At 54.5% G+C, this 26,602-nt stretch overlaps 2 protein-coding genes and 1 non-coding gene across 8 annotated transcripts in view; 1 reads left to right on the top strand and 2 right to left on the bottom strand.

Moving 5' to 3' along the window:
* GOLGA2 (golgin A2) overlaps window positions 1-26,602 on the bottom strand; it is a 434,268-nt gene that overhangs the window by 87,284 nt on the left and 320,382 nt on the right. The window lies entirely within an intron of this gene.
* Window positions 3,237-25,177, top strand: SLC27A4 (solute carrier family 27 member 4). Of its 6 annotated transcripts, none has more exons than XM_050759931.1 (15): window positions 3,237-3,478; window positions 3,572-3,666; window positions 5,012-5,122; window positions 6,202-6,368; window positions 8,226-8,620; window positions 11,893-12,051; window positions 13,657-13,726; window positions 13,829-13,920; window positions 15,518-15,627; window positions 15,905-16,114; window positions 16,295-16,421; window positions 18,699-18,836; window positions 19,044-19,208; window positions 19,296-19,442; window positions 24,288-25,177. In XM_050759931.1, exons 4-15 carry the CDS (start codon window positions 6,208-6,210, stop codon window positions 24,443-24,445), a joined length of 1,932 nt encoding a protein of 643 aa, XP_050615888.1. In that variant the 5' UTR covers window positions 3,237-3,478; window positions 3,572-3,666; window positions 5,012-5,122; window positions 6,202-6,207; the 3' UTR covers window positions 24,446-25,177. The 6 variants fall into 6 exon arrangements, with proteins under 6 accessions (XP_050615888.1, XP_050615890.1, XP_050615887.1 ...); XM_050759933.1 differs by having other exon boundaries at window positions 3,264-3,478; window positions 5,017-5,122; XM_050759930.1 differs by having other exon boundaries at window positions 3,264-3,666.
* On the bottom strand, window positions 3,763-3,855 carry TRNAR-UCU (transfer RNA arginine (anticodon UCU)). The gene is made up of 2 exons: window positions 3,819-3,855; window positions 3,763-3,798 (listed from the first exon to the last, which is right to left on the bottom strand). It is a non-coding gene; the product is annotated as a tRNA-Arg (tRNA).

Raw genomic sequence — 26,602 nt, 5'->3', positions numbered from 1 at the left:
TTTTTTAATTGTTAATAAAAATGTGGTTTCACTATGTTGGTCAGGCTGGTCTCAAACTCCTGACCTCGTGATCCCCCTGCCTCAGCCTCCCAAAGTGCTGGGATTACAGGTGTGAGCCACCGGGCCCGGCTGTGTTTTTTTTGGTTTGTTTGTTTGTTTTAATTTTTTTTTTTTTTTTTTTTTTGTAGAGACAGGGTCTTGCTATGCTGGCTGGGCCGGTCTTGAACTCCTGGCCTCAAGCCATCTTCTTGCCTTGACCTCTCAATGTGCTGGGATTCCAGATGTGAGCCACCGCACCCTACCCTTATTTTCTTTAGAGCGCTCACCACTCTGAAATTATTTTATTGGTAGAGCTGGAGGTGGTGACTCATGCCTGGAGTCCCAGCACTTTGGGAGGCCTGGGGGAGGCAGATCACTTGAGCTCAAAAGTTCCAGACTAGCCTGAACAACATGATGAAACGTCGTCTCTACTAAAAATACAAAAAATGAGCCCGATGTGGTGGTGCATACCTGTAGCCCTAGCTACCCAGGAGACTGAGGTAGCAGGAGCACCTGAGCCCAGGAGGTCAAGGCTGCAGTGAGCTGTGATTGTCTGGATGATACAAATAAGACCCTGTCTCAAAAAATTAAAAAATTTTAATGCCAGTACTGTGATGAGTGTGACACCAACACAGTGAGCACTGAGTGAGGGACAACCTATTCCATCTCACTCCCACCTGCCCTCTGTGTGGCCAGCTAGACTGTAAGCAACTGAAAGGCAGGCTGTCCTGTTCTCTCTGTTGCTCTCCCTCTTGCTTCTCCCCCTCAGGCCTGACCCAATGTCCGGTGGTACTGCTTTGGTTTCTCCAGTGTGACAAGCCTGACTGAAGGAGAGCAGATGGCTGGTCACCAGCACCCTCCTGCTAACTCTCACCTGCCCACTCGTATATGACCTCAGTAGTTGATGTGGAAGTACTCATGTTTATACTCACGGATCCCGATGTGGATAAGGTCAGAGCCTCCAATTCATTCTTCCTTTCATTCGTTCAAGAAATGTTGGCCAGGTGCAGTGGCTCATGCCTGTAATCCCAACACTTTGGGAGACCGAGGAGGGCGAATCACGAGGTCAGGAGATTGAGACCATCCTGGCTAACACAGTGAAATCCCGTCTCTACTAAAAATACAAAAATTAGCCAGACATGGTGGCGGGCGCCTGTAGTCCCAGCTGCTAGGGAGGCTGAGGCAGGAGAATGGCATGAACCCCGGGAGGCGGAGCTTGCAGTGAGCCGAGATCGCGCTACTGCACTCCAGCCTGGGCGACAGAGCGAGACTCTGTCTCAAAAAAAAAAAAAAAAAAAAGAGAGAGCTCGAGACCATCCTGGCCAACATGGTGAAATCCCGTCTCTACTAAAAATACAAAAATTAGCTGGGCGTGGGCTTGGTGGAGCAAGCCTGTAGTCCCAGCTACTCGGGAGTCTGAGGCAGGAGAATCGCTTGAACCCGGGAGGCAGAGGTTGCAGTGAGCTGAGATCGTGCCACTGCACTCCAGCCTGGCCACACAGCAAGACTCTGTCTCAAAAAAACCAACCAACAAACAAAAAGAAATGTTTATTGAGCTGCTGTTATTTGCCAAGCCCCGTGAAAACAATCAGAGATAATCTTCCTGTCTAGATCTTGATGTTGTATGTACTTCATGCTTAATGAGTCTATAAGCCACAATTATAAACATGTAAAGCACTACTGCAAATGCTCCCCACAAGCCGGATGTGGTGGTACGTGCCTGTAGTCCCAGGCTGAGGCGGGGAGAATCCGTTGAGCCCAAGAAGTTGAGGCTGCAGTGAGCTATGATCGCACCACTGCACTCCAGCCCGGGTGATGGAGCCAGATCCTGTCTTCCTGTCTTCCTGTCTCAAAAACAAAACCCTGGCCGGGCGCGGTGGCTCACACCTGTAATCCCAGCACTTTGGGAGGCCGAGGCAGGCCGATCACGAGGTCAGGAGATCAAGACCATCCTGGCTAACACGGTGAAACCCTGTCTCTACTAAAAAAAATGCAAAAAACTTAGCCGGGTGTGGTGGTGGGTGCCTGTAGTCCCAGCTACTTGGGAGGCTGGGGCAGGAGAATGGTGTGAACCCGGGAGGTGGAGCTTGCAGTGAGTGGAGATCGTGCCACTGCACTCCAGCCTGGGTGACAGAGCAAGACTCTGTCTCAAAGGAAAAAAAAAAAAAAACCCAATACTCCCCACAAATCTCCACACCGACCCTGTGAGGTATTATGAATTAGTATGTCCCAATTTTTATATATATGAAGAAAATGAATCTTGACCTTTCAGCTGAGAAGTTGAACTCCATGCCCATGCCCATACCACTGCACATTCTGCCTCCTGATGGTGATACCCATGAAGAATGTGGTGCTGGAATTTACCCAAGTCCCCAAAAGGATGCACCCTGTATTCCAGAAGAAATAGGTCCCAATCCTTATCAGACCAAAATTTCATCCTTATTTTATTATTATAATTTTTTTTTTTTTGAGACAGGCTCTCGCTGCTCTGTTGCTCAGGCTGGAATGCAGTGGCACAGTCTCGGCTCACTGCAACCTCTGCTTCTCAGTGATTCTCTTGCCTTAGTCCCCAAGTAGTTGGGACTACAGACGTGCACCACCACACCCGGCTACCCGCTGTGTCTAATTTTTGTATTTTTTCACGCCATTCTCCCGCCTCAGCCTCCCAAGTAGCTGAGACTACAGGCGCCCGCCACCACGCCCGGCTAATAGACGGGGTTTCACCATGAGCCAGGATAGTCAGGGTTCGGCCTCGCCATGTTGGCCAGCTGGTCTTGAACTCCTGACCTCATGTGATCTGCCCACCTTAGCCTCCCAAAGTACTGGGATTACAGGCATGAGCCACTGTGCCCAGCTTATTTTCATTTTTTGAGACACAGTCTTACTTTGTTGCCCAGGGTGAAGTGCAGTGGTACAGTCACAGCTCGCTGCAACCCCAAGTTCCAGAGCTCAAGCAATCCTCCCACCTCAGCTTCCTCAGTAGATGGGAGTACAAGCCAGAGCTACCTGGCTAATTTTTTTTTTTTTTTTTTTTTTTTTTTTTTTTTTCTGTAGAGGCAGGGTCTCACTATGTTGCCCAGGCTGGTCTTGAACTCCTGGCTGAAGCGATCCTCCTGCCTCCGCCTCTCAAAGTGCTGGGATTACAAGCTTGAGCTACCATGCCAGTGCCAGAATGTCTTTTTTTTTTTTTTTTCAGACGGAGACTTGCTCTGTTGCCCAGGCTGGAGTGCGTGGCACAATCTCGGCTTACTGCAACCTCTGTCTCCCAGGTTCAAGCAATTCTGCCTCAGCCTCCGAGGGATCTATTCCAAGTGGCAATTGTGGATGCCCGACATGGTTAACGAGAAACCAATTTTTCAGAGGCCAAGAGTCCCAACAGGGCCAAGAATCTGGCCACTTGCCTATGGCTCTGCAGGTGGCATGACAAATAAGGGCATAGGTTTGTGTGTTAACTGATTTACTGCAGGGACCAGAGATCATAGATGGTGAAGTTAACTAAGGGCCTCCAAATCCGTGTCCTTTGTGCCAACAGGTATGCCAGGCTGCTCACAAGACACCATGATATGAGAAAGGATTCCTCTTAGTCACCCGGACACCAGGTTTATGGCTGTGTCGCAGCAAAGTTGGGTGTGATTTATGATTTTCTTTATGAACTTTATTATATAGGTCCTGGAGTCCTCAAAACACGCAGGTGGAAGTCAGGGAGTAGGAGCCATCAAAATTCGACTCTGGTGGGACTCGAACCCACAACCTTTGAATGACCACACTAAAGCTCAAGCTAGAAGTCCAATGCGCTATCCATTGCGCCACAGAGCCGGCTGCGGAGTGCAGCCGCCCCGCTCACCTCTGCCTGAAATCGCCCTCTTAGCGAGCTTCTAGGTGTGGTGCTGGGTGTTTGCTGAACTCGGCCGGGGCCCGAGCGCGTGCTTCGGGTTTTCGGCTGTGGTATGGATTGGGGTGCTCTTCCTACATCCGGGCGCTGGGGACAGCAGTGGGTAAGGGCCCAGGTCGGCGGGGAGGAAGGGCCGGGGTGAAGTCCGCCTGTCTCCTCGCGGACTCGGGGGTCGACTCGGGGGTCTCCTCGGCCGGGTGGGGCGGGGCGGCGTGGACTACAACTCCCAGCTTGCCGCGCGGCGGCGCCGCCCGAAGCCGTTGCGCGCGCAGGGCGGGCTGGGGCCGGGCGGCGCCGGGCGCGCTGGGGCTGCGCTGCGCCGCCGGCTCTGTGGCTTGCCGGCCGCGGGGAAGGTGCGGCAGGAGGTTCTGCGGCCCGGCACAGCCGGTTTGGGTTGCGGAAGGCGGGCGGGGGAGGAGCGCGGCGGGCGGGGCCTGGCGGCGGGCGGGGCTGGCGGGGCGGCCGGGCCATGCAGGGCGCAGAGCCGGCTAAGTCCTGCTGAGACCCGGCTTCGTGCGCCCAGGGGCGGCTAATGCCCCTCGCGCTCCCTACTCTGCTGCAACCGGGCCGCATCTGGACGGGGCGTCGCGCGGCGGAGCCGACGCCGGGTGAGCACAGACCGGGCCGGTGGGTTCCCGGGTGGGGAAATGTGCCGGGCCGAGTCGGGCGAGGTGGCGGTGCGGACCCCAGGTGGGGGGCGCGCCCTGCGGCGTTGTTTCCCGGACAGACGCACTGTTACGTTGCTGTCTAGGGGCGAGGGCGGTACGCGTGACCCCGGACAGGGGCCCGAGGGAACTGGTCACCCTCTTCTGGCCTCTTCTTGCCCCATCCGCCATCCTTCCAGGACAGGTTCCTGCCCCTCTGCTGTGGTGGTCTATGGGAGGCCAGAGATCTGAGGATCCTGGACCCTGGAGTTGGGGTTGAGGACTCTGCTTCAGTTCCCCCGCCCCCGGCTTTTGCTTTTCGCGAGGGGGCGGGGGAGATGGTGTCCCAGGGCTTCTTGTGGTCCAGACCATTCCCTTATCCTGGCTTGGAGGCTCTCAGGCCATTTCACATTCGTGACCTTCATCTACTCCCAAGAACAGGAAAACCCGGAGAAAAACAGCCCCATCAGATGTCCCCTTGAGCAAGTCCTCAAAGATCCAGGAATAGAATCCAAGAGTCCTAGCTTAGCCCAGCCCCTGAAGCACAGTAAGTCGTTCGCCTTCCCCTAAGTCCCAGACCCCAAAGATTCATCCGAGTGTCTGTGTGTGTCTGTGTGTTGTGGGGTGGTATCTTCAAGGTCCTCCTCGCCTCCCTCAATCAGCTTTGCCCCCTGGGCGGTCACCTCTCAAGCACCTCCAGGCTCTAACTCGTTTTCTGGGTCGCCCTCTATCGACCAGCAGACGCACTGCGATGCCTGAGCCTGTGGACAGGGACCAAGCAGGGCACCTTTTCCAGGGAGCTGCCCCTTTGACTTGGCCTGGTCATCCACAGACCCTCCCTGGGTCTCTGGGTGAGGAGTCGAGCCAGATACTTTTTTTTTTTTTTTTTTTTGAGACAGAGTCTCGCTCTGTCTCCCAGGCTGGAGTGCAGTGGCACAATCTCGCCCCAGTGCAATCTCCGCCTCCCAGGTTCAAGCAATTCTTCTGCCTCAGCCTCCTGAGTAGCTGGGATTCCAGGTGTGTGCCACCATGCCTGGCTAATTTTTGTATTTTTAGTAGAGATGGGGTTTCGCCATCTTGGTCAGCGTGGTCTTGAACTCCTGACCTCGTGATCCGCCTGCCCTGGCCTCCCAAAGTGCTGGGATTACAGGTGTGAGCCCCCACTGCTGGTGAGCCAGAGGATCTTAGTCGATACCCACCCCCAGGCCATCTGGTTTATAGACCTTGGATGTCAGAAGAGGGAACTGTCCTGTTTTGGCTAGAAAAGCCTCTTAGAACACGTCTCCCTATACCCATTGCACAGAGGGCAGAGACTAAAGTCTAAAATGTGAAAGGGTCTTGCCCAAGGTCACTTGGAGAATGGTAGGCAGAGATGGGACTATGAGACAAGAACCAGCCTCCTGCTTCTCACTCTTGGAATTCCTCACCTCAAGTGCCAAGCCCCTAGCCTGCCCCTCCCAGGCCATGCCTGGAAAGGGACCCCTGTGGTCAGTCACCCAACTCAGTATGGCTAAGCCTTACCACAGGCTGTCCCCTTGGGATTACAGTGGCCTGGCTGTCTGGGCTGGGAGGTAGGAGACCTGGAGGGATGGGTGTTTGAGTCCACTAACTGCTCTGTGTCTGCAGGCCACAATGCTGCTTGGAGCCTCTCTAGTGGGGGTGCTGCTGTTCTCCAAGCTGGTGCTGAAACTGCCCTGGACCCAGGTGGGATTCTCCCTGCTGTTCCTCTACTTGGGATCTGGAGGCTGGCGCTTCATCCGGGTCTTCATCAAAACCATCAGGCGCGATATTTTGTGAGTACCTGGCCCAGCGTTTCCTGGGGTCTCTCACACTACAGTGAGCTTCTGGTCCCCCAAGTCTCCCCAGGCCAGACCTCATGGTCTCTACCAGCACAGGGCAGCTGAGCTGAGTTCCAGAACAGCAACCTCTGCTCCACACCCTTCCCCTGGCAATGGTACCTGGTACCTCCATCTCCAAGGTCAAAGTCTTTTCCCAGGGAATCTCCCTAACTTGAGGCTCCTAGGCTTTCGGCAGGCTTGGCCTAGGACATACATTGAACACCAAGTGTGTTGAGACATCTGCAAGGGGTCCTGAGGACTCTGTAAGTTTGTGAAAGGGTAAAGAGGAACCTTGGGGAAAGGCCCTGCCCTCAGGTTGGCAGGGGTGCAAGATGACACAGGGGGCACTGAGTTCTAGAGCAGGGCCCCTACTCAGATGTCTGGGATAACCTGCTCCCCAAAGAAAGCCAGGTATGCTCCAAGAGACATCCTGTACCAGAAATACTTATTCCCGCTTATTCTCTACTAGGTGCCAGGCTAGCTCTGGGGTCCAGAGAGGAATAAGGCAGACCCTATCTGCCAAGCTCAGATTGGTCAGGAGAAAGAAAGGGACACAGCACATCTGTAAACTGGCAGTCCCATGTGGGCAGAGACCCTGGTGCAGCGTTGCTCACTACTGTGTCCCAGCACCCAGTTCAGTGACCCACACCCAGCACAGGCAGCTCAGCATTTGTCAATCTGGGTTGATTACAAAAGAAGGCACGGAGCGGCACACCAGGAAGGGTGGTAATTGTGGGAGCATGGAGCAAGGAGAGACAGCCTCCAGCCAGGATCCTGGGAATCAGAGAAGGCCTCCTGGAGAAAAACTGGCTGTACTTGAGAGATGCCTTAGTGGTGGTGGAAGGAGATGAGTCCTAACCAGAAGGCACAGCATCAGCAACGAAGCCATGGAGTCCAGGGCTGGGCGCAGTGGCTCACACCTGTAATCCTAGCACTTTGGGAGGCCGAAGTGACTGGATCACTTGACCTCAGGAGTTCGAGACCAACCTGGGCAACACGGCAAAACCCCATCCCTACCAAAATACAAAAACATTAGCCAGGCACCGTGGTGTGCACCTGTGGTTCCAGCTACTTGGGAGGCTGAGGTTGGGAGCATCATCTGAGCCTGGGAAGCGGAGGTTGCAGTGAGCTGACATTGCATCACTGCACTCCAACCTGGGTGACAGAGTGTGACCCCATCTCAAAAAAAAAAAAAAAGGTGGCAGGAGTGGGATGTTGCCAAGTGATTCCACAAAGTTATTGAACATCTACTCTGCCTGGCACAGGACCCTGGGGACAGAGTGTTGTATAAGACAGAAGCCTATCCCAGCTAGGCTCACAGGGAGAAAGACTGGACAGACCAGTAAACTCATTCTTTATTTACTGTGGTCATGGTGGGTGGGGGGAGCAGCTGGACTGTGGGAGGCCCCAAACAAGGAGTTTGGACTTTTACAGGAAGTTCTGGAGACCTAGGAGGTTTCTGCTGGAGCAGCAGGCTGAGAGGGTAGGAGTTGAACTCTGGAGCCAGAGAGGCCTAGAGTTCAAATCTCAGCTCAGCCACCCTCCATCCATGAAGCTTTGAGCAGGCCACGGCACCACGAGAGCCTTGATTTCCTTCTGTGTGAGGGAAGATAGGAATCATATGAACTCTCAGTGTTACTGAGCGGCATCAGTAAGACGGTGCATGTTCCCAGCAGGAGCCGGGAGATGGAAGTGTTGTAGGGGATCTGGCTCATGAAGCATAGGCTGGCGAAGCAGCAGCCTGGGGTAGGGTGTCAGGACCCCTCACTCCCAACCATGGCAGGCACAGCGCCCTCTCTTGCTCACACACAGTGGCGGCTTGGTGCTCCTGAAGGTGAAGGCGAAGGTGCGACAGTGCCTGCGGGAGCGGCGGACGGTGCCCATTTTGTTTGCCTCTACCGTTCGGCGCCACCCCGACAAGACGGCCCTGATCTTCGAGGGCACAGATACCCACTGGACCTTCCGCCAGCTGGATGAGTACTCGAGCAGCGTAGCCAACTTCCTGCAGGCCCGGGGCCTGGCCTCGGGGGATGTGGCTGCCATCTTCATGGAGAACCGCAATGAGTTCGTGGGCCTGTGGCTGGGCATGGCCAAGCTCGGTGTGGAGGCGGCCCTCATCAATACCAACCTGCGGCGGGATGCCCTGCTCCACTGCCTCACCACCTCATGTGCACGGGCCCTTGTCTTTGGCAGCGAAATGGCCTCAGGTGAGCCCCAAACGGGTGAGGGACAAGCAGGAACTCCATGGGATCTTACACAGACTACGGCTCCCTTCCAGCCCTGCCAAGGCTGTGTGGTTAAGGACACAGAGTGGGGTCAGACAGCTTAGGCAGTGCCATGAGTAAACTGGAGATCCTGGGAAAGGGACTGATTTCTCTGAGCCTCAGTTTCTTCATCCGTAGTTCCTACTTCATACTGTTTTCAAAAAGGTACTTCAGATTGGGCATAATGGCTCACACCTGTAATCCCAGCACATTGGGAGGCCAAGGCAAGAGGATCCCTTGAGCCTAGGAGTTTGAGACCAGCCTAGGCAACATAGTAAGATCCTGTCTCTACTAAGAAACTTTTTTTGAGACAGGGTCTTGCTCTGTCACCCAGGCTGGAGTGCAATGGTGCAGTCACAGCTCACAGAAGCCTTGACCTCTTAGGCTCAAGCAATCCATCCACCTCAGCCTCGTGAGTAGCTGGGACCACAGACATGCACCACCATGCCTGGCTAAATTTTGCATTTTTTGTAGATACTCAGTTTTGTCATGTTGCCCAGGCTGGTCTCAGACTCTTAAGTTCAAGCAATCCACCCACCTCTGCCTCTCAAAGTGCTGGGATTATAGACATGAACCACCACACCTGGCCCACTAAAAAAGTTTTTAAAAAATTAGCTAGGCATGGTGACATGGACCTGTAGTCCCAGCTACTCAGTGGCTGAGGCAGGAGGATCACTTAAGACTAAGGTTGCCGGGCGCGGTGGCTCAAGCCTGTAATCCCAGCACTTTGGGAGGCCGAGACGGGCGGATCACTGGGTCAGGAGATCGAGACTATCCTGGCTAACACGGTGAAACCCCGTCTCTACTAAAAAATACAAAAAACTAGCCAGGCAAGGTGACGGGTGCCTATAGCCCCAGCTACTCAGGAGGCTGAGGCAGGAGAATGGCGTGAACCCAGGAGGCAGAGCTTGCAGTGAGCTGAGATCCGGCCACTGCACTCCAGCCTGGGGAAACAGAGCGAGACTCCGTCTCAAAAAAAAAAAAAAAAAAAAAGACTAAGGTCAAGGCTGCAGTCAGTGGCGATTGTGCCACTTCACTCTAGCCTGGCAGACAGAGTGAGACCCCGTCTCAAAAAAAAAAAAAACCAAAAAAATAAAAAAACGCCGGGTGCGGTGGCTCATGCCTGTAAATCCCAGCACTTTGGGAGGCCGAGGTGGGCAGATTTGAGATCAGGAGTTTGAGACCAGCCTGGCCAACATGGTGAAACCCGGTCTCTAATAAAAATGCAAAAAAAAACTAGCCGAGCATGGAGGTGTGCACCTGTAGTCCCAGCTACTCGGGAGACTGAAGTAGGAGAATCGCTTGAACCCAGGAGACAGAGGTTGCAGTGAGCCAGGATCACGTCACTGCGTTCCAGCCTGGGTGACAGAGGTTACGTCTCAAAAAAAAAAAAAAAGATACTTTACCTGAAGCACTAGCAACATGGCTAATGTGAAGTGGCCCCTTAGTACAATGGTAATCATCCTGGTGACTAATTAGGCCATATCTGGCTCATCTGTATAATGGGAACAAAATTAATTCCCCACTGTCCTCACAGAGCCTGCATTTTTTTTGCTGCCACAATGGGCACCTGCAAAGTGCTGACACTGCTGCTTTCCAAGAGTAGCTCTAATCTCCATAAAGACCGGGGAAGGTAGGGATCTTGGTTTTATGGATGATGAGCCTGGGGTTCAGAGGGGTTTGTGAGGAGCTCACCCAAGGTCACACAGTTGGTAAGTGGCAGAACTGGGGTTTGATCTTCAGCTTGACCACAGTGCTCTGTTTTTCCTCCCCACACTGTTGTGTTTGTGAGATAATGAATGGGGAAGTCATTAGGATGCTGAAAGGGGGCCAGGCACGGTGGCTGACGCCTGTAATCCCAGCACTTTTGGAGGCTAAGGAGGGCAGGTCACTTGAGCTTGAGAGTTCAAGACTAGACTGGCCAACATGGTGAAACCCTGTTTTTACTAAAAATACAAAAATTAGCCAGGTGTGTGGTGGTGCAAGCCTGTAATCTCAGCTACTCAGGAGGCTGAGGCACAAGAATCACTTGAACCAAATGAGCCGAGATCATGCCACTGCACTCCAGCCTGGGCGACAGAGTGAAACTCTGTATTTTTTTTTTTTTTTTTTTTTGACATGGAGTCTCGCTCTGTCGCCCAGACTGGAGTGCAGTGGCGCGATCTCGGCTCACTGCAAGCTCCGCCTCCCGGGTTTACGCCATTCTCCTGCCTCAGCCTCCTGAGTAGCTGGGACTACAGGCGCCCATCACCACACCCGGCTAATTTTTTGTATTTTTAGTAGAGACGGGGTTTCACCGTGTTAACCAGGATGGTCTCGATCTGACCTCGTGATCTGCCTGCCTCGGCCTCCCAAAGTGCTGGGATTATAGGCGTGAGCCACGGCGCCCAGCCGAAACTCTGTCTTAAAAAAAAAAAAGATGCTGAAAGGGGGCCAGGCACAGTGGCTCATGCCTGTAATCCCAGCACTTTGGGAGGCCAAGGCAGGAGAATCTCTTGAGCCCAGGAGTTCAAGACCTGCCTGGACAACATAGTGAGCCCCTATCTCTATTTTAAAAAGCAAAAAAAAAAAAGAAGAAAGAAAAATAAAAATGGTGCTGAAAAGGGAGAGGGAAGAAGGCAGCCAGGGAAGAGGAGAGGGCTGGGCAAATCAAGAGGAAGCCAGGGAGGTGGGGCCAAGCTGACCAGCGCTGCTCCATGCCTGGGCGGGTGGTTATGTGATGTCTGTGCAGCACACAGGGGAGCCTGAGAGAAGGTTCCCACTCTCGGAAGGGGATGGACAGCCACTGGCCTCTGACCCGCACTCCTCCCCTCTATCTGGTGCCCCACAGAGTAAGTAGTGCGGGACAGTGGGTGGGAGCCCAGACCTTGGTGTGAGGTAGAGCTGGCGTTGCATGCCAGGTCCAGCACATTCTAGCTGTGAGCAGGTCCTCTCATTCTCAGAGCCTCAATCTTCTCATCTGTAAGAGGGACTGTCATTGGTCCCTCCTTCCCAGGGCTGTGAGACCAGGGAATGCAGGTAAAGCGGGCCTACTCTGTGGTTAACCCGTGGCTAATAGAACCGTTGCTGGTGCCCCATCAGCACTGAAGGCCCAGTTGCTTCACTGCCTCTCCTGCCCAGCCAGTCTCCTCAGCAACATGGCCAGCCCTGCTGGGAGCAGAGGTCCTTGGCAACATGGGGTTTTCTGGCCTGCTGACTGCCCTGTCTCCCCACAGCCATCTGTGAGATCCATGCCAGCCTGGACCCCTCGCTCAGCCTCTTCTGCTCTGGCTCCTGGGAGCCCAATGCGGTGCCTACAAGCACAGAACACCTGGACCCTCTGCTGGAAGATGCTCCCAAGCACCTGCCCAGTTGCCCTGACAAGGGCTTCACAGGTGGGCTCCGTCCCCACCCCATAGAGGGGCGCTTACACGGGCCCTGGACAGAGCACTGGCCTCAGTGCTAGAAGGAGGCTTTTCTGGAAACTGGCCGTGTGCCTGGAACATGTCACATCACCTCCCTTTTTCCATCTGGAAAATGGTGACAGTAAACCTGGGCCACTCCAGGGTTACTGTGAAGGTGGCATGAGCTGATGTGTGTCACAGTGCCAGATACAGGGCTGAGAACACAGGAGCTCACAAAGTCCAGTTTGATTTGTTGAACAAGCCTTCACTAATGCCTAATGTAGAATCCTGTGGACTCCAGGAACCTGCCTGGTCTGGGCTTTGTTGCAGTTGGGTGGGAGGGTGGGTGAGGAGCAAGACCCTTTGAATATTCATCAAGTGCCTCTTCAGTGCAGGACACCTCGGGATCTCCAGCTGTGATCCTCTCCCAGGGCTGTGCTGCCTCCCTGACCCCGCCTCCAGGCAGCCTCCCTGAGCCTCTCACCCCTCTTCTTTTATACTGTAGCCTACCTGGTTCTTCTGCTCTCCTCATTCCCTTCCCTGTGAAGCCACATTGCCTGGTGGCTCAGAGCTTGGGCTATCGAGTCAGATCCCAGTTTATATCCTGGCTCTACTGCTTCCTTTGTGTGAACCCTGACACTTGCCCTGCCCTTGGAGCCTCAGTTCCCACAGCCATAAAACTGGGGACAGTAACAGAACCTACTCTATGGGTGGCTTTGAGGGTTGAAAAAAATACAGTGGAGCCAATCCTGAAGCTAGGGTATGGCAGGAGGGGCTCAGTTACTGGTCATTGTCATCAGCACTGTTTAACTTCTCTCTTGTACGTGAATCTGGTCTCTTGGGTGCATTTGTCAGCTACTTCAGGGCAGGGACTCTGGCTGAGTTGCCCCGGTGCCCTCATAGTGCCTAGGGCTGGCAAACAGCAGGCAGCCAGAGAGCGTGAGGTGTCTTGGCAGGCGTTCTAAGCATGTGGAGTCTTCCTGTGGAGGTCCTGACCTCTAGGGAACCTCAAGTCTGGTAGGGCCAAGCCTCGCATAGAAACTCTAGTGTGGCAGTCCCGGTGGAGGGCTGCAGAGTGGGGCAGATCAATGCTCAGCAGTGCGGAAGCTACTCAACACCCCACTTCCCGCAGCTAACCTCCCTGTGCTCTATGACTTGGGGCAGGTGTCACCTTTATCGGGAAGCCTACCTGGCACCAGCTCCCCTCCTGCAAGCCTGGGCCGAATGTGGCTACTGGGTTTCGACAGGTCCTGTGGCCTCCCTTGGCACTTGCTGCTTAGTATTGGAATTGCCTGTGTCCTCATCTGACTGTTCCACTGAGCTGTGACTGCCAAGAGGGCCAGGCCCATGCCCGTCGTGCTCACTTATGTCTCTCTCCCCGCAGGGCCTAGCACAGAGCAAGGGCCCAGGAAATATTTGTTGGAATGGATGCTGGTGTTGGAGCTGAGTGGTATCTGAGGTCATCAGAACAGGCTTCCTGGCAAGGGTGTGATGGGAACAGGTGTTGAAGGGTGCACACCTGCAGGTGTCCGTCTGTGTGACCCTGTGCCCAGCCCTGAGCTGCGTCCGACAGCCACTCGCATCTGTTTTCTTTAGATAAACTGTTCTACATCTACACATCGGGCACCACAGGGCTGCCCAAGGCCGCCATCGTGGTGCACAGCAGGTAAGGGGCAGGTGCCCAGGGTGGGGTAGGCACAGGCAGGGCTGGGGAGCCTCCTCCTGCCTTTTCAGGGCCCACTCAGCCCTCGGCCCTGTGCCCTCCCAGGTATTATCGCATGGCTGCCCTGGTGTACTATGGATTCCGCATGCGGCCCAATGACATCATCTATGACTGCCTCCCCCTCTACCACTCAGCAGGTAACTCTAGAGCTGTCACTCAGCCTCCAGCACCTGCCAGGTCTCCAGGAACCCCACCCCTGTCAGGCAGTGTGCTGCAGTACAAACACACAGCTTTGGACCAAGTGCGGTGACTCACACCTGTAATCCCAGCACTTTGGGAGGCCAAGGCGGGCGGATCACTTGAGGCCAGGAGTTCGAGACCAGCCTGGCCAACATGGCGAAACCCCATCTCTACTAAAAATACAAAAATTAACTGGGTGTGGTGACATGTGCCTGTAATCCCAGCTACCTGTGAGGCTGAGGCACGAGAATTGCTTGAACCTGGGAGGCAGAGGTTGCAGTGAGCTGAGATCACGCCACTGCACTCCAGCCTGGGCAACAGAGCAAGACAGTGTCTCAAAAAAAATAAAAATAGACCAGGTGCAGTGGCTCACACCTGTAATCCTAGCACTTTGGGAGGCCAACGCAAGCGCATCACGAGGTCAGGAGTTCGAGACCAACCTGGTCAACGTGGTGAAACCCCGTCTCTACTAAAAGTACAAAAAACAACTGGGATTAGTGGCAGGCGCCTGTAATCCCAGCTACTCGGGAGGCTGAGGCAGGAGAATGGTTTGAACCCAGGAGGCACAGGTTGCAATGAGCCTAGATCGCGCCATTGCACACCAGCCTGGGTGACAGGGCAAGACTCTGTCTCAGAATAAATAAATACACTTAATTTAATTTAAAAATAAAAACAAACAGGATTAGCCAGGCGTGGTGCACATGCCTGTGGTCTCAGCTACTGGGGAGGCTGAGACAGAATCACTGGAGCCCGGGAGTTTAAGGCCAGCCTGGGCAACATGGTGAGACCTGTCTCTAGAAAAATTTTGTTTTAGGCAGGGCACAGTGGCTGACACCTGTAATCCCAGCACTTTGGGAGGCCGAGGCAGGCGGATCACGAGGTCAGGAGATGGAGACCATTCTAGCTAACACAGTGAAACCCCATCTCTACTAAAAATACAAAAAAAAAAAAAAAGTAGCCGGGCGCGGTGGCGGGCGCCTGTAGTCCCAGCTACTCGGGAGGATGAGGCAGGAGGATGAGGCAGGAGAATGGCGTGAAACCAGGAGGCAGAGCTTGCAGTGAGCCGAGATGGCGTCACTGCACTCCAGCCTGGGCGACAGAGTGAGACTCTGTCTCAAAAAAAAAGAAAGAAAAAAGTTGTTTTAAATTGAAAAAAGTATGAGCACAGCAGCCTCACAGTGTGTGTGGCAGTGTCCCACGGAGCATCTGGGCCTGTCTCATTTCAGTTTGTTTCCCCAGATATGCATGGCATTGCTGCTGTTTGTAGGGGCTTACAGGAAGACAACTTGAATAAATATAGCTCCTGGCCTCCACGTGCTTACAGTCGGGTGTATATGTGAGTGTAGGAGAGGGGCAGGGACAAGAGTGCAGCACCAGCAAGAGCCTGGGGATGGAAGCCGGGGAGGCTTCTTGGAGGAGGGCACCCAAGGCAGGCAGATGTGAGGTACAGAAGCCTGCAGGGCAGCGCAGGCCTGCCTGGCTGGATGGCAGTATCGCTGGTCTGGGGAGGGTCTTCATCTCCCTGACCCTCAGGGGCCATCCCTCCGCCTCCAGGAAACATCGTGGGGATCGGGCAGTGCCTGCTGCATGGCATGACGGTGGTGATTCGGAAGAAATTCTCAGCCTCCCGGTTCTGGGATGATTGTATCAAGTACAAGTGCACGGTGAGCGAGAGTGGGAAGGGTGAACTGTCCCTTACCCCTCGTTACCCTCTTCCCAACTACACTTCGGGGCATCTATCTTACAGCTGAGGTGGCCCGTCATTCCAAAGGGCTCATTTGTGGCAAAGTCCCCATTGTTCAGATGGGGAGACTGAGACCTGGAGAGTGAAAGGATGGCATGGCCAGCCCCTGGGGAGAGTAGGAGCTTGAGGGATCAGGAGAATCCTAGTGTAGTGAGGGCAGCCTCTGGAGCCTCGAATCACACCAAGTTCACCCCCAGATTGTGCAGTACATTGGTGAACTGTGCCGCTACCTCCTGAACCAGCCACCGAGGGAGGCAGAAAACCAGCACCAGGTTCGCATGGCACTAGGCAACGGCCTCCGGCAGTCCATCTGGACCAACTTTTCCAGCCGCTTCCACATACCCCAGGTGGCTGAGTTCTATGGGGCCACGGAGTGCAACTGTAGCCTGGGCAACTTCGACAGCCAGGTGTGGCCAGGTTGGGGACGGGCGAGGCCGCTGCAGGGATGGCCCATGGAAGGCACTGGACGCAGAGGGGAGGGCAGAGTTCCAGCGTGAGATTGTGGGTGCTGGAGTCCCACCTCCCCCTCATTGTCCAGTTTTGGGCCCATGGTGAGAGAGCCCAGGCCCAAGTCTTGGCCTTCGCAGGTGGGGGCCTGTGGCTTCAACAGCCGCATCCTGTCCTTCGTGTACCCCATCCGGTTGGTACGTGTCAACGAGGACACCATGGAGCTGATCCGGGGGCCCGATGGCATCTGCATTCCCTGCCAGCCAGGTCTGTCACTTGGGGGTCAGAGAGGGAGGGATTGGCCTGGGAAGGAAGGAATCCAGGTGTGTGTGGATGGGAAGCCCTTTTCTGACCAGTGGCCATCAGTTAGCTCTGCTCCTAGGGCTACAAGTTACTCATTTCTTTGTGTATCCATCCATTCATTCATTCACCGTTCTATCTGTCCATCAGTCCATTCATTCATTTTCATTCATTCATTCTTTTTTTTTTTTTTTTTTGGTTGAGATGAAGTCTCACTGTCGCCCAGGCCGGAGTGTAGTGGCATGAGCTTGGCTCACTCTAACCTCTGCCTCCTGGGTTCAAGCAATTCTCTTGTCTCATCCTCCTGAGTAGCTGGAATTACAGGCTCACGCCACCATGACTGGCTAGTTTTTCTATTTTCAATAGAGATGGGCTTTCACCATGTTGGCCAGGTTGGTGTCGAACTCCTGACCTCAAGTGATCCACCCACCTTGGCCTCCCAAAATGTTAGTATTACAGATGTGAGCCACCATGCCCAGCCTCATTCATTCATTTTCATATTGACTCCAAATGACCCTGAGTCCAGGCTGCTTGAGATTTATTCTGGCTCAGCTCCCTAGCTCTGTGTCATGGCGAGTATTCAGCCTCTCTGTGCCTAAGTCCCCTTATCTACAAACTGTGCCCATGGCAGCACCCGCCCGTGGGGCTGGCCTGAGGATTATGTTTGGTAAAGAACATAAAACTCTGAGTGGGGCCTGGCATGGAGCAGGGGCTTGGGGCACTGGCTTCGTTAGGCTGTCCCCAAGGAGCCTGACCTATGTTCATCTTCCCATCAGTTTCAAGAACAGACATCGCTGGCTCAGTTTGTCCGAACTGCCAAGATGAGCTCTTGGGCTGGGGGAGGTGGGGCATTTCTGTGGCAAGCAGCGTAACTCAAATCAGATCAAGACGCAGAGTACAGGCTGGGAGTGTTGGCTCACACCTGGAATCCCAGCACTTTGGGAGGCTGAGGTGGGCGGATCACCTGAGGTCAGGAGTTCGAGACCAGCCTGGCAAACAGGATGAAACCCATCTCTACTAAAAAATTTTTTTTTTTTTTTTTTTTTTTTTTTTTTTTTTTTTTTTTTTTGAGACGGAGTCATGCTCTGTCACCCAGGCTGGAGTGCAGTGGCCGGATCTCAGCTCACTGCAAGCTCCGCCTCCCGGGTACACGCCATTCTCCTGCCTCAGCCTCCCAAGTAGCTGGGACTACAGGCGCCCGCCACTTCGCCCGGCTAGTTTTTTGTATTTTTTAGTAGAGACGGGGTTTCACCGTGTTAGCCAGGATGGTCTCGATCTCCTGACCTCATGATCCGCCCGTCTCGGCCTCCCAAAGTGCTGGGATTACAGGCTTGAGCCACCGCGCCCGGCCTTTTTTTTTTTTTTTGAGACGGAGTCTCGCTCTGTCGCCCAGGCTGGAGTGCAGTGGCCGGATCTCAGCTCACTGCAAGCTCCGCCTCCCGGGTTTATGCCATTCTCCTGCCTCAGCCTCCCGAGTAGCTGGGACTACAGGCGCCCGCCACCTCGCCCGGCTAGTTTTTTTGTATTTTTAGTAGAGACGGGGTTTCACCGTGTTAGCCAGGATGGTCTCGATCTCCTGACCTTGTGATCCGCCCGTCTCGGCCTCCCAAAGTGCTGGGATTACAGGCTTGAGCTACCGCACCCGGCCTCTAAAAAATTTTTTTAAAAAATTAGTGGGATGGCCGGGTGCGGTGGCTCAATCCTGTAATCCCAGCACTTTGGGAGGCCGAGATGGGCGGATCACGAGGTCAGGAGATCGAGACCTTCCTGGCTAACACAGTGAAACCCCGTCTCTACTAAAAATAATACAAAAAACTAGCAGGCGAGGTGGCGGGCGCCTGTAGTCCCAGCTACTCGGGAGGCTGAGGCAGGAGAATGGCGTGAACCCAGGAGGCGGAGCTTGCAGTGAGCCCAGAACGCGCCACTGCACTCCAGCCTGGGCGACGGAGCAAGACTCCGTCTCAAAAAAAAAAAAAAAAAAAAAAAAAAATTAGTGGGGCGTGTTGGCGTGCGCCTGTAGTCTCAGCTACTCGGGAGGCTGAGGCAGGAGAATTGCTTGAACCCAGGAGGTGGAGGTTGCAGTGAGCCAAGATCGCACCACTGCACTCCAGCCTGGGCAACAAGAGCGAAACATAGTTTCAAAAAAAAAAAAAAAAAAAAAAAAACGACGCAGGGTACACCTGGTGACGGGACGGGTGGGAGAGGCTGCCTAGGGCAGATGCAACCCTGCCTTCCCCACCCCAGGTGAGCCGGGCCAGCTGGTGGGCCGCATCATCCAGAAGGACCCCCTGCGCCGCTTCGATGGCTACCTCAACCAGGGCGCCAACAACAAGAAGATTGCCAAGGACGTCTTCAAGAAGGGGGACCAGGCCTACCTTACTGGTGGGTCCCCAACCCTTCATAGCCCCTTCCTGAGGGTTGGGGGAGGAGGGGACCTTCTCCCACCTCCAGAGGACACCTTCCCAGGACTCCCCCAGTCCTGGCCCTTGTGGTCAAACAAATCCTTGGGCTCCAGCGAAGCCTCCCTGGTTTGAGCCCTGGACTCCGAGCTGGCCAGGCCCAGCCCTGCCTCATCCGGCCCTTCCCTAGGTGATGTGCTGGTGATGGACGAGCTGGGCTACCTGTACTTCCGAGACCGCACTGGGGACACGTTCCGCTGGAAAGGTGAGAACGTGTCCACCACCGAGGTGGAAGGCACACTCAGCCGCCTGCTGGACATGGCTGACGTGGCCGTGTATGGTGTTGAGGTGCCAGGTATGTGCAGGCAGACGCAAGGTGTGGGTGGGGAGGCATCATCCAGGGGCACCACCAGCTGCTCAGTGTCTACCCTGCCACCCCCAGGAACCGAGGGCCGGGCCGGAATGGCTGCCGTGGCCAGCCCCACTGGCAACTGTGACCTGGAGCGCTTTGCTCAGGACTTGGAGAAGGAACTGCCCCTGTATGCGCGCCCCATCTTCCTGCGCATCCTGCCTGAGCTGCACAAAACAGGTGTGTCCCGCCCCTGCTCTAGCTCTCGGATCCCAGGTCCCTTCCCGTTTCCTTCTGGAGAGACCCGGTTGGCTGTCATTTGACCTCTGCACACAGCCTGGCCGGGCAGTTGGTAAAGTGACCTGCCCATGTAGAGGTGAGCAGACGGGGCCAGCAGAGAGGACACACATTGTTCCTTAGTAGAACAAATATTAGGTGCCAGGCACTGCGCTAAGCCTCAGGATACGGGTGGTGAGCTCTGACAGGACGTTTGCCTTCTTGGAGTCTTAGAGCAGGAGAGTGGCTGGCCTAGGACAAGGCATTCCAAAGGTAAAGAATGGACCACATAATCTGTCATGAGATTAGAGTTAAACAGATAAAAAGAAGAAAAATGAACCACAGAGCAAGCTGATAGGAAAGCAAAAAGGAGGACGCTTGGGATGAGTAGAAGACTCCTCTGAGGAGGGGATGGTTCAGCTGAGAGCTGAAATATGGGGGTGGGAGGCACTCTAGGCTGCAGGAATAGACACTGTAAAGCCACTAAAGCAGGAAGGAGCTTGGGTGCTCGAGGAATGAAAGGGGGCCCCCAAGGCTGGAGCCAAGTGAGAGGGGCAGGCAGTGGCATTGAAGTGGGAGAGAAGCCAGCAGGGGCCGGAAGTCCAGGGCCTTGCAGGCCAGGACAGGAGTCGGGACTGTCCCGGGGGTAGTAGGGAGCCACAGAAGCATCTCAGCAAGGCTGGGTGCAGTGGCTCATGCCTGTAGTCCCAGCACTTTGGGAGGCCAAGGCAGACAGATCACTTGAGGTCAGGAGTTTGAGACCAGCCTGGCCAACATGGCAAAACCCCGTCTCTACTAAATACACAAAAATTAGCTGGCCGGGCGCGGTGGCTCACGCCTGTAATCCCAGCACTTTGGGAGGCCGAGGTGGGCGAATCATTTGAGGTCAGGAATTCAAGGCCAGCCAGGCCAACATGGTGAAATTCCATCTCTACTAAAAATACAAAAAAAAATAAAAAATTTAGGCTGGGCACGGTGGCTCACACCTGTAGTCTCAGCATTTTGGGAGGCCAAGGCAGATGGATTGCCTGAGCTCAGGAGTTGGAGACCACCCAGGGCAACATGGTGAAACCCTTTCTCTACCAAAAATACAAAAAAATTAGCCAGATATGGTGGTGGGTGCCTGTAGTCCCAGCTACTTGGGAGGCTGAAGCAGAAGAATAGCTTGAGCCCTGAGGTGGAGGTTGCAGTGAGCCGAGATCGCACCACTGCACTCCAACTTGGGCTACAGAGTGAGACTCTGTCTCAAAAAAAAAAAAAAAATGTAGCCAGGCATAGTGGCAGCCACCTGTAATCCCTGCTACCTGGGATGCTGAGGCATGAGAATCACTTGAACCTGGGAGGTGGAGGTTGCCGTAAACCGAGACCATGCCACTGCACTCCAGCCTGGGAGACAGAGTGAGACTCTGTCTCAATATATTTAAAAAAAAAAAAAAAAAATTAGCCAGGCATGGTGGTGCATACCTGTAATCCCAGCGACTCAGGAGGCTGAGACAGGAGAATAGCTTGAACCCAGGAGACCCAGGAGGCACAGGTTGCAGTGAGCTGAGATCACGCCACCGCACTCCAGCCTGGGCAACAGAGTGACACTCTGTCTCAAAAAAAAAAAAAGAATCTCGCTGGGCGCGGTGGCTCAAGCCTGTAATCCCAGCACTTTGGGAGGCCGAGGCGGGCGGATCACAAGGTCAGGAGATCGAGACCATCCTGGCTAACACGGTGAAACCCCGTCTCTACTAAAAATACAAAAAACTAGCCGAGCAAGGTGGCGGGCGCCTGTAGTCCCAGCTACTCGGGAGGCTGAGGCCGGAGAATGGCGTAAACACAGGAGGCGGAGCTTGCAGTGAGCTGAGATCGCGCCACTGCACTCCATCTTGGGGGACAGAGCGAGACTCCGTCTCAAAAAAAAAAAAAAAAAAAAGGAATCTCAGCAGGTGGGAACCTGGTCAGACTCATGCTCTAGAAAGCTCTCTGGCTGCTGTGTATGGAGTGGGAGAGGATTGCAGGCAGCCCTGAGGGAGCTGGGAGACGAGGGAGGGCTGGTTGCAGTTGTCCAGGTGGGAGGTGGGCCCCGGGCCTGCAGTCGCCCACAGGACAGCACCATCTTTCTATCTGTTGGCCCATTGGTGGCTCTCAAGAGTTCCCTGGTGGGCAGGAAATGCTGAGGCTCATGCCCATACCTGCCCATGCTTTCCTCAGCCCTTGGTGCCCCTTCTGAGCACCCCCTGGCTGCTCACCCTTGGAGCACATTTCCCTGGCCACCTCCCATGTTGTCATCATGTTAGTCCTGCCTTGATGGTGGACACTCCCTAGTCAGTGTGGCTTCTGCCAGACAGTGGGTACCTGGAGTGCCTAAAGCATTGGGGAGGGTTTAGGACTTCAGTGTGGTTCTGAAGGATGGAGACACTGTGGCCAGGCTAATGGCCAAGACCAGGAGCTTCCAGAGGATTGGGCAGCACCACACTTCTGGCCAGGACAGGCAGGGAGGCTCTCAGACCTTGTGTTTCAGATGCGCTTTGCTGCAGAACAAACCACCCCCAAACTTACTTGCCCCAAAATGGTTTGAAGCAGCCACTTCATTTATTCATAATTCTGTGGGTAAGCAATGTAGGGGTTAAGTGCAGCTGAGCAGTTCTCTTTTTGACCTTGCTTTGGGGTCACTGAAAGAGCTGTCATCACTTAGTAACTTAGCTGGGGCAGGAGGCAGTTAGATGGCCTCACCCAGGTGTCTGGCTCTCGACTGCTTGCTTCTGCAGCACTGTCCAACAGAACCTTCTGCGGCGATGGAAATGTTCTAGGTTTCTGCTGTCCAACACAATAGCTACTAGCCTGGCAGTGCTACTGAACACTTGAAAGGTGGCTGCTGGCTGGATGCTGTGGCTCACGCCTGTAATATCAACACTTTGGGGTTAAATTTTGTTGAATTTAAATTTATTTATTTATTTATTTGAGATGGAGTCTTGCTCTGTTGCCCAGGCTGGAGTGCAGTGACGTAATCTCAGCTCACTGCAACCTTTGCCTCCTGGGTTCAAGTGATTCTCCTGCCTCAGCCTCCCCAGTAGCTGGGATTACAGGCACGTGCCACCACACCTGGCTAATTTTTGTATTTTTTTTTTTTATTAGAGATGGGGTTTTGACATGTTGGCCATGCTGGTCTCGAACTCCTGGCCTCCCAAAGTGCTGGGATTACAGGCGCGAGCCACCATGCCCGGCCTTATTTAATAATTGAAATGTAGATAGCCACATAAGGTCATACTGGACAGCGCCAGTCTGGGCCCTCACCTGGGATGGCTCATCTCTGTTCCACATGGCCTCTCACCCTTTGGAAGGCTAGACTAGCCCCAGGGCACCCCTAAGTGGGTAGAGGTGGAAGATGCAAGGTCCCCCGAGGCCTAGACTCGCCTGGAACTCCTACAACATTGTGTTTACCACCTTCTGTTAGTTAAAGCAGGTTGTAAAGCCAGTCCAGATTGAGGCCAGTGGAGGTTGAAAAAGAGCTCTTGCCAGAAGTGCCAAAGCCACATAGCAGAGGTGTGTGTGTGTACAGGGAGGGGAGAAACCTGTAGCCATTTCTGGTAGTCTGTCTCATCCAGGTTCCAACCCCACTTCTACCACCCTGAGCATCAGTCTTCTCATCCGTACAGGATTAATACCATTGATTGAAAGATGCGGCCAGGCGTGGCAGCTCATGCTTGTAATGCTAGCACTTTGGGAGGCTGGGGCGGGTGGATTGCTTGAGCCCAGGAGTTCAAGATCTGCGTGGGCAACATGGCGAAACCCTGTCTCTACAAGAAATACAAAACTTGGCCAGGCGCAGTGGCTCACGCCTGTAATCCCAGCACTTTGGGAGGTCGAGGAGGGTGGATCACCTGAGGTCAGGAGTTCGAGACAAACCTGACCAACATGGTGAAACCCTGTCTCTACTAAAATACAAAAAATTAGCTGGGCGTGGTGGTGGGCGCCTATAATCCCAGCTACTTGGGAGGTTGAGGCAGGTGAATCGCTTGAACCCGGGAGGCAGAGGTTGCAGTGAGCCAGGATCGAGCCACTGCACTCCAGCCCTGGTGACAGTGCAAGACTCCGTCTCCAAAAAAAAAGAGAGAAATACAAAACTTAGCCAGGCACAGTGGTGAACACCTATAGTCCTGGCTACTTGGGAGGCTGAGGTAGGAGGATCACTTGAGCCCGGGAGGTGGAGGTTGCAGTGAGTTGAGATAGCATCATTTCACTCCAGCCTGGGTGATAGAGCGAGACCCTGTCTCAATAAAAAAGAAAAAAATACCATGAATACTTTATATACGAGTAAGAAAATATGTGCTGCTGATTTTACTAGTTCAGAGATGTTAAAATCTGCAAGCACGTCCATGTTAGAATCCAGAGGATACGGTTGAGCACCTGCCCTGTGGGGCTGATGTACAGATGAAATGAGCTCACACTGTTATCTGGTCGGTACTCAAAGGGAGACATCACAGTCAGAAGACCTCAGTTCTGGTCCCCACTCTGCTGTCACTCAGTATGTAATACTAGGCAAATAACTTCCCTTCTCCAGGCCCGTTTTCCCATCTGCAAAGTAGGGGTGGGTGGGTAACTAGCAGCTGTCCCCAGGCCCCAACTTTGCCACGACTGCTCTATTACTTTAGGTAATAGGTCGAACATTCTTTGCAAACTGTAAAGGGCTGTGCCGCCTCCTCCCCCACTTTCCTCCCGTGTTTGTCCTCTAGCCCCACTCCCTGCCTTCCTCAGCACTGGTGGTGGGGTTCCTGGGAGCTCAGGCCCCTGCCCTGCACTGAGTCTTCTTCCCTGCTCTCCCAGGGACCTACAAGTTGCAGAAGACAGAGCTACGGAAGGAGGGCTTTGACCCGACTATTGTGAAAGACCCGCTGTTCTATCTAGATGCCCGGAAGGGCCGCTACGTCCCGTTGGACCAAGAGGCCTACAGCCGCATCCAGGCAGGCGAGGAGAAGCTGTGATTCCCCCCATCCCTCTGAGGGCCGGTGGATGCTGGATCCGGAGCCCCAGGTTCCGCCCCAGAGGGGTCCTGGACAAGGCCAGACCAAAGCAAGCGGGGCCTGGCACCTCCATCCTGAGGTGCTGCCCCCTCCATCCAAAACTGCCAAGTGACTCACTGCCTCCCCAACCTTTCCAGAGGCTTTCTGTGAAAGTCTCATGTCCAAGTTAACGTCTTCTGGGCAGGGCAGGCCCTCTGATTCCCAGGCTGAGACTGACGGGTCTTCTCAGGATGATGTCTTGGGTCAGGGTAGGGAGAGGACAAGGGGTCACCAAGCCCTTCCTAGAAAGCAGGGAGCTTATAAATGGAACCAGCGTAGAAGTCCCCAGACTCAGGAAGTCAACAGAGTGGTCAGGGACAGTGGTCACATCCATCCGGTGGCCAAAGAGAATTATAGCCCCAGAGCGGCCCAAGTTCACTGGGCTCCACCCCCACCTCCAGGAGGGGAGGAGAGGACTGGACATCTGTAGGTGGCCCCTGATGCCCATCTATAGTAGGAGGTCAGGACCACGCTCCTGGTCTCTCCCCACTCCCCATCCTCCTCCCTAGATGGCTGCCTGGCTGTCCCTCAGGCGTAGCCTTTCAGTCCTTACGGGTCTATGTCACCTCCATGTCAGTCTTGGCCTGGCTATGAGAGAAAGAGGAATGGGGGTGGGGGCTCAGGGGCCAATAAATTCTGCCTTGAGTCCTCCTAGCCTGTGTGCAAGCCACCCAAGCCCACCCTGACCCCAGAGCCCTGCAGCCCCCCTGCGGCCTACTCCATCCCCCACGCCAGCCCCCTGGCCCATTCACCCACCTCATCTGTTCATTCACCCATCTAACCTGAGGGTGCGGCAGGTGAGATGCCACAGCCCATGTCTCCAGTGTGCTGGTTCTGCTGGGGCAGTGCCCATGTCAGTCTGGCAAGACGTTTCACAGTGTGGGCTTGAAAGTCCAAACCAGCTCTGTCACTCTAAGTGTGTGGCCTTGGGGAAATGACTCAGTCTCCTCACCTGTGAAATGGATTCATCGGTTAAGAGGATTCAGAAGCTAAAAGTGCCGTCACGAGTAAGGGGCTTGAGAGGAAATTCACCTCAGGCAGGACTCTGACTCTGCCTGAGGTGCATTTTCCCAGTTGTTTAGGGGCGGGAAAGATATGCAGGGGTGGTGGCTGCTGTGAGAGCCAAAGCAAGGCTGCCCGGCAGCCTGGACAGAGGCCAGGGAAGCTTCCTGGAACAGTCAACACAGCTGCCCTACCAGCAGTGCTAGTGGAGAGCCAGCTGTCTCCTAGGCCCCGATGGAGGAGTCACACCCAGGCTGGAAACTCACTGCCCAAGGGGAGGGGGTTCCAGTACAGCCCAGGGCGGTGGGCAGTGCAAGCCCCTGGGCCTTTATCTCCACTATGGGCTTTCTAAGGAAAGAACCAGAACTTGGAGGTTTTCAGTTACATGGCCAACATCTCGCAGGAAGTAGAGGGGGCTGGAATGGAGCCCATGCCCTTCCTGCCACACCACCCTGCCTCCTGATGCAGAAGGCGAGGGAAGCCAGAAAGCCTCCATTCCACGCATGCCTGCAGAGCTGCCTCGGCCACGCCCCAGGCCAGCAGCTGACAGTGCAGGCGGAGGGTGGCCAGGCTGAAAGCTGGGGTGCCTCCTGGGGGAGTGCACTTGGCAAGACAGAGGAATCCATTGCCTGTCTTGGGAGAATTTGAGATGCAGAGGCCGAACTGGAGTAGGGGGCCTTGCGGAGCGATGCTGAGTGGTCATGTGGCAGGTATAGCTGCCGTGCCTGAGTGTGATCAGCAGAGGGCGTGTGGAGCTTGGAGAATCCACTCCTGGCCGAGGAAAGCATGGAGAGGCTGATTCCCACCTCACCCGTGAGCAGGTCCCCAACTTAGAGGACCCTGTGACAGGCCTCCGAGGGCCTTTGGTTGGGTTTCCAAGGGCCTGGACTTGGTTGGCAGTGCGGCTTTGTGTCTTTAACCCTCAGTAGTGAGTTCTCCACAATGAGAAGAAGGAGCTTCCAGAGTGAGGCATTCCTTCCTCCAGGTTGAACATAGTCACCTGAAGGCAGTATGCAGTGGTGGTGAAGAGCTCTGGCTCTGGAGTCGGACAGGCCTGCATCCAGATCCCAGCTCTAC

The sequence above is a fragment of the Macaca thibetana genome, chromosome 15, assembly GCF_024542745.1.
Source record: "Macaca thibetana thibetana isolate TM-01 chromosome 15, ASM2454274v1, whole genome shotgun sequence".
NCBI lineage: Eukaryota > Metazoa > Chordata > Mammalia > Primates > Cercopithecidae > Macaca > Macaca thibetana.
Note: the sequence above shows the minus strand (reverse complement) of the source record. Positions and strands in the feature narration are given on the sequence as shown.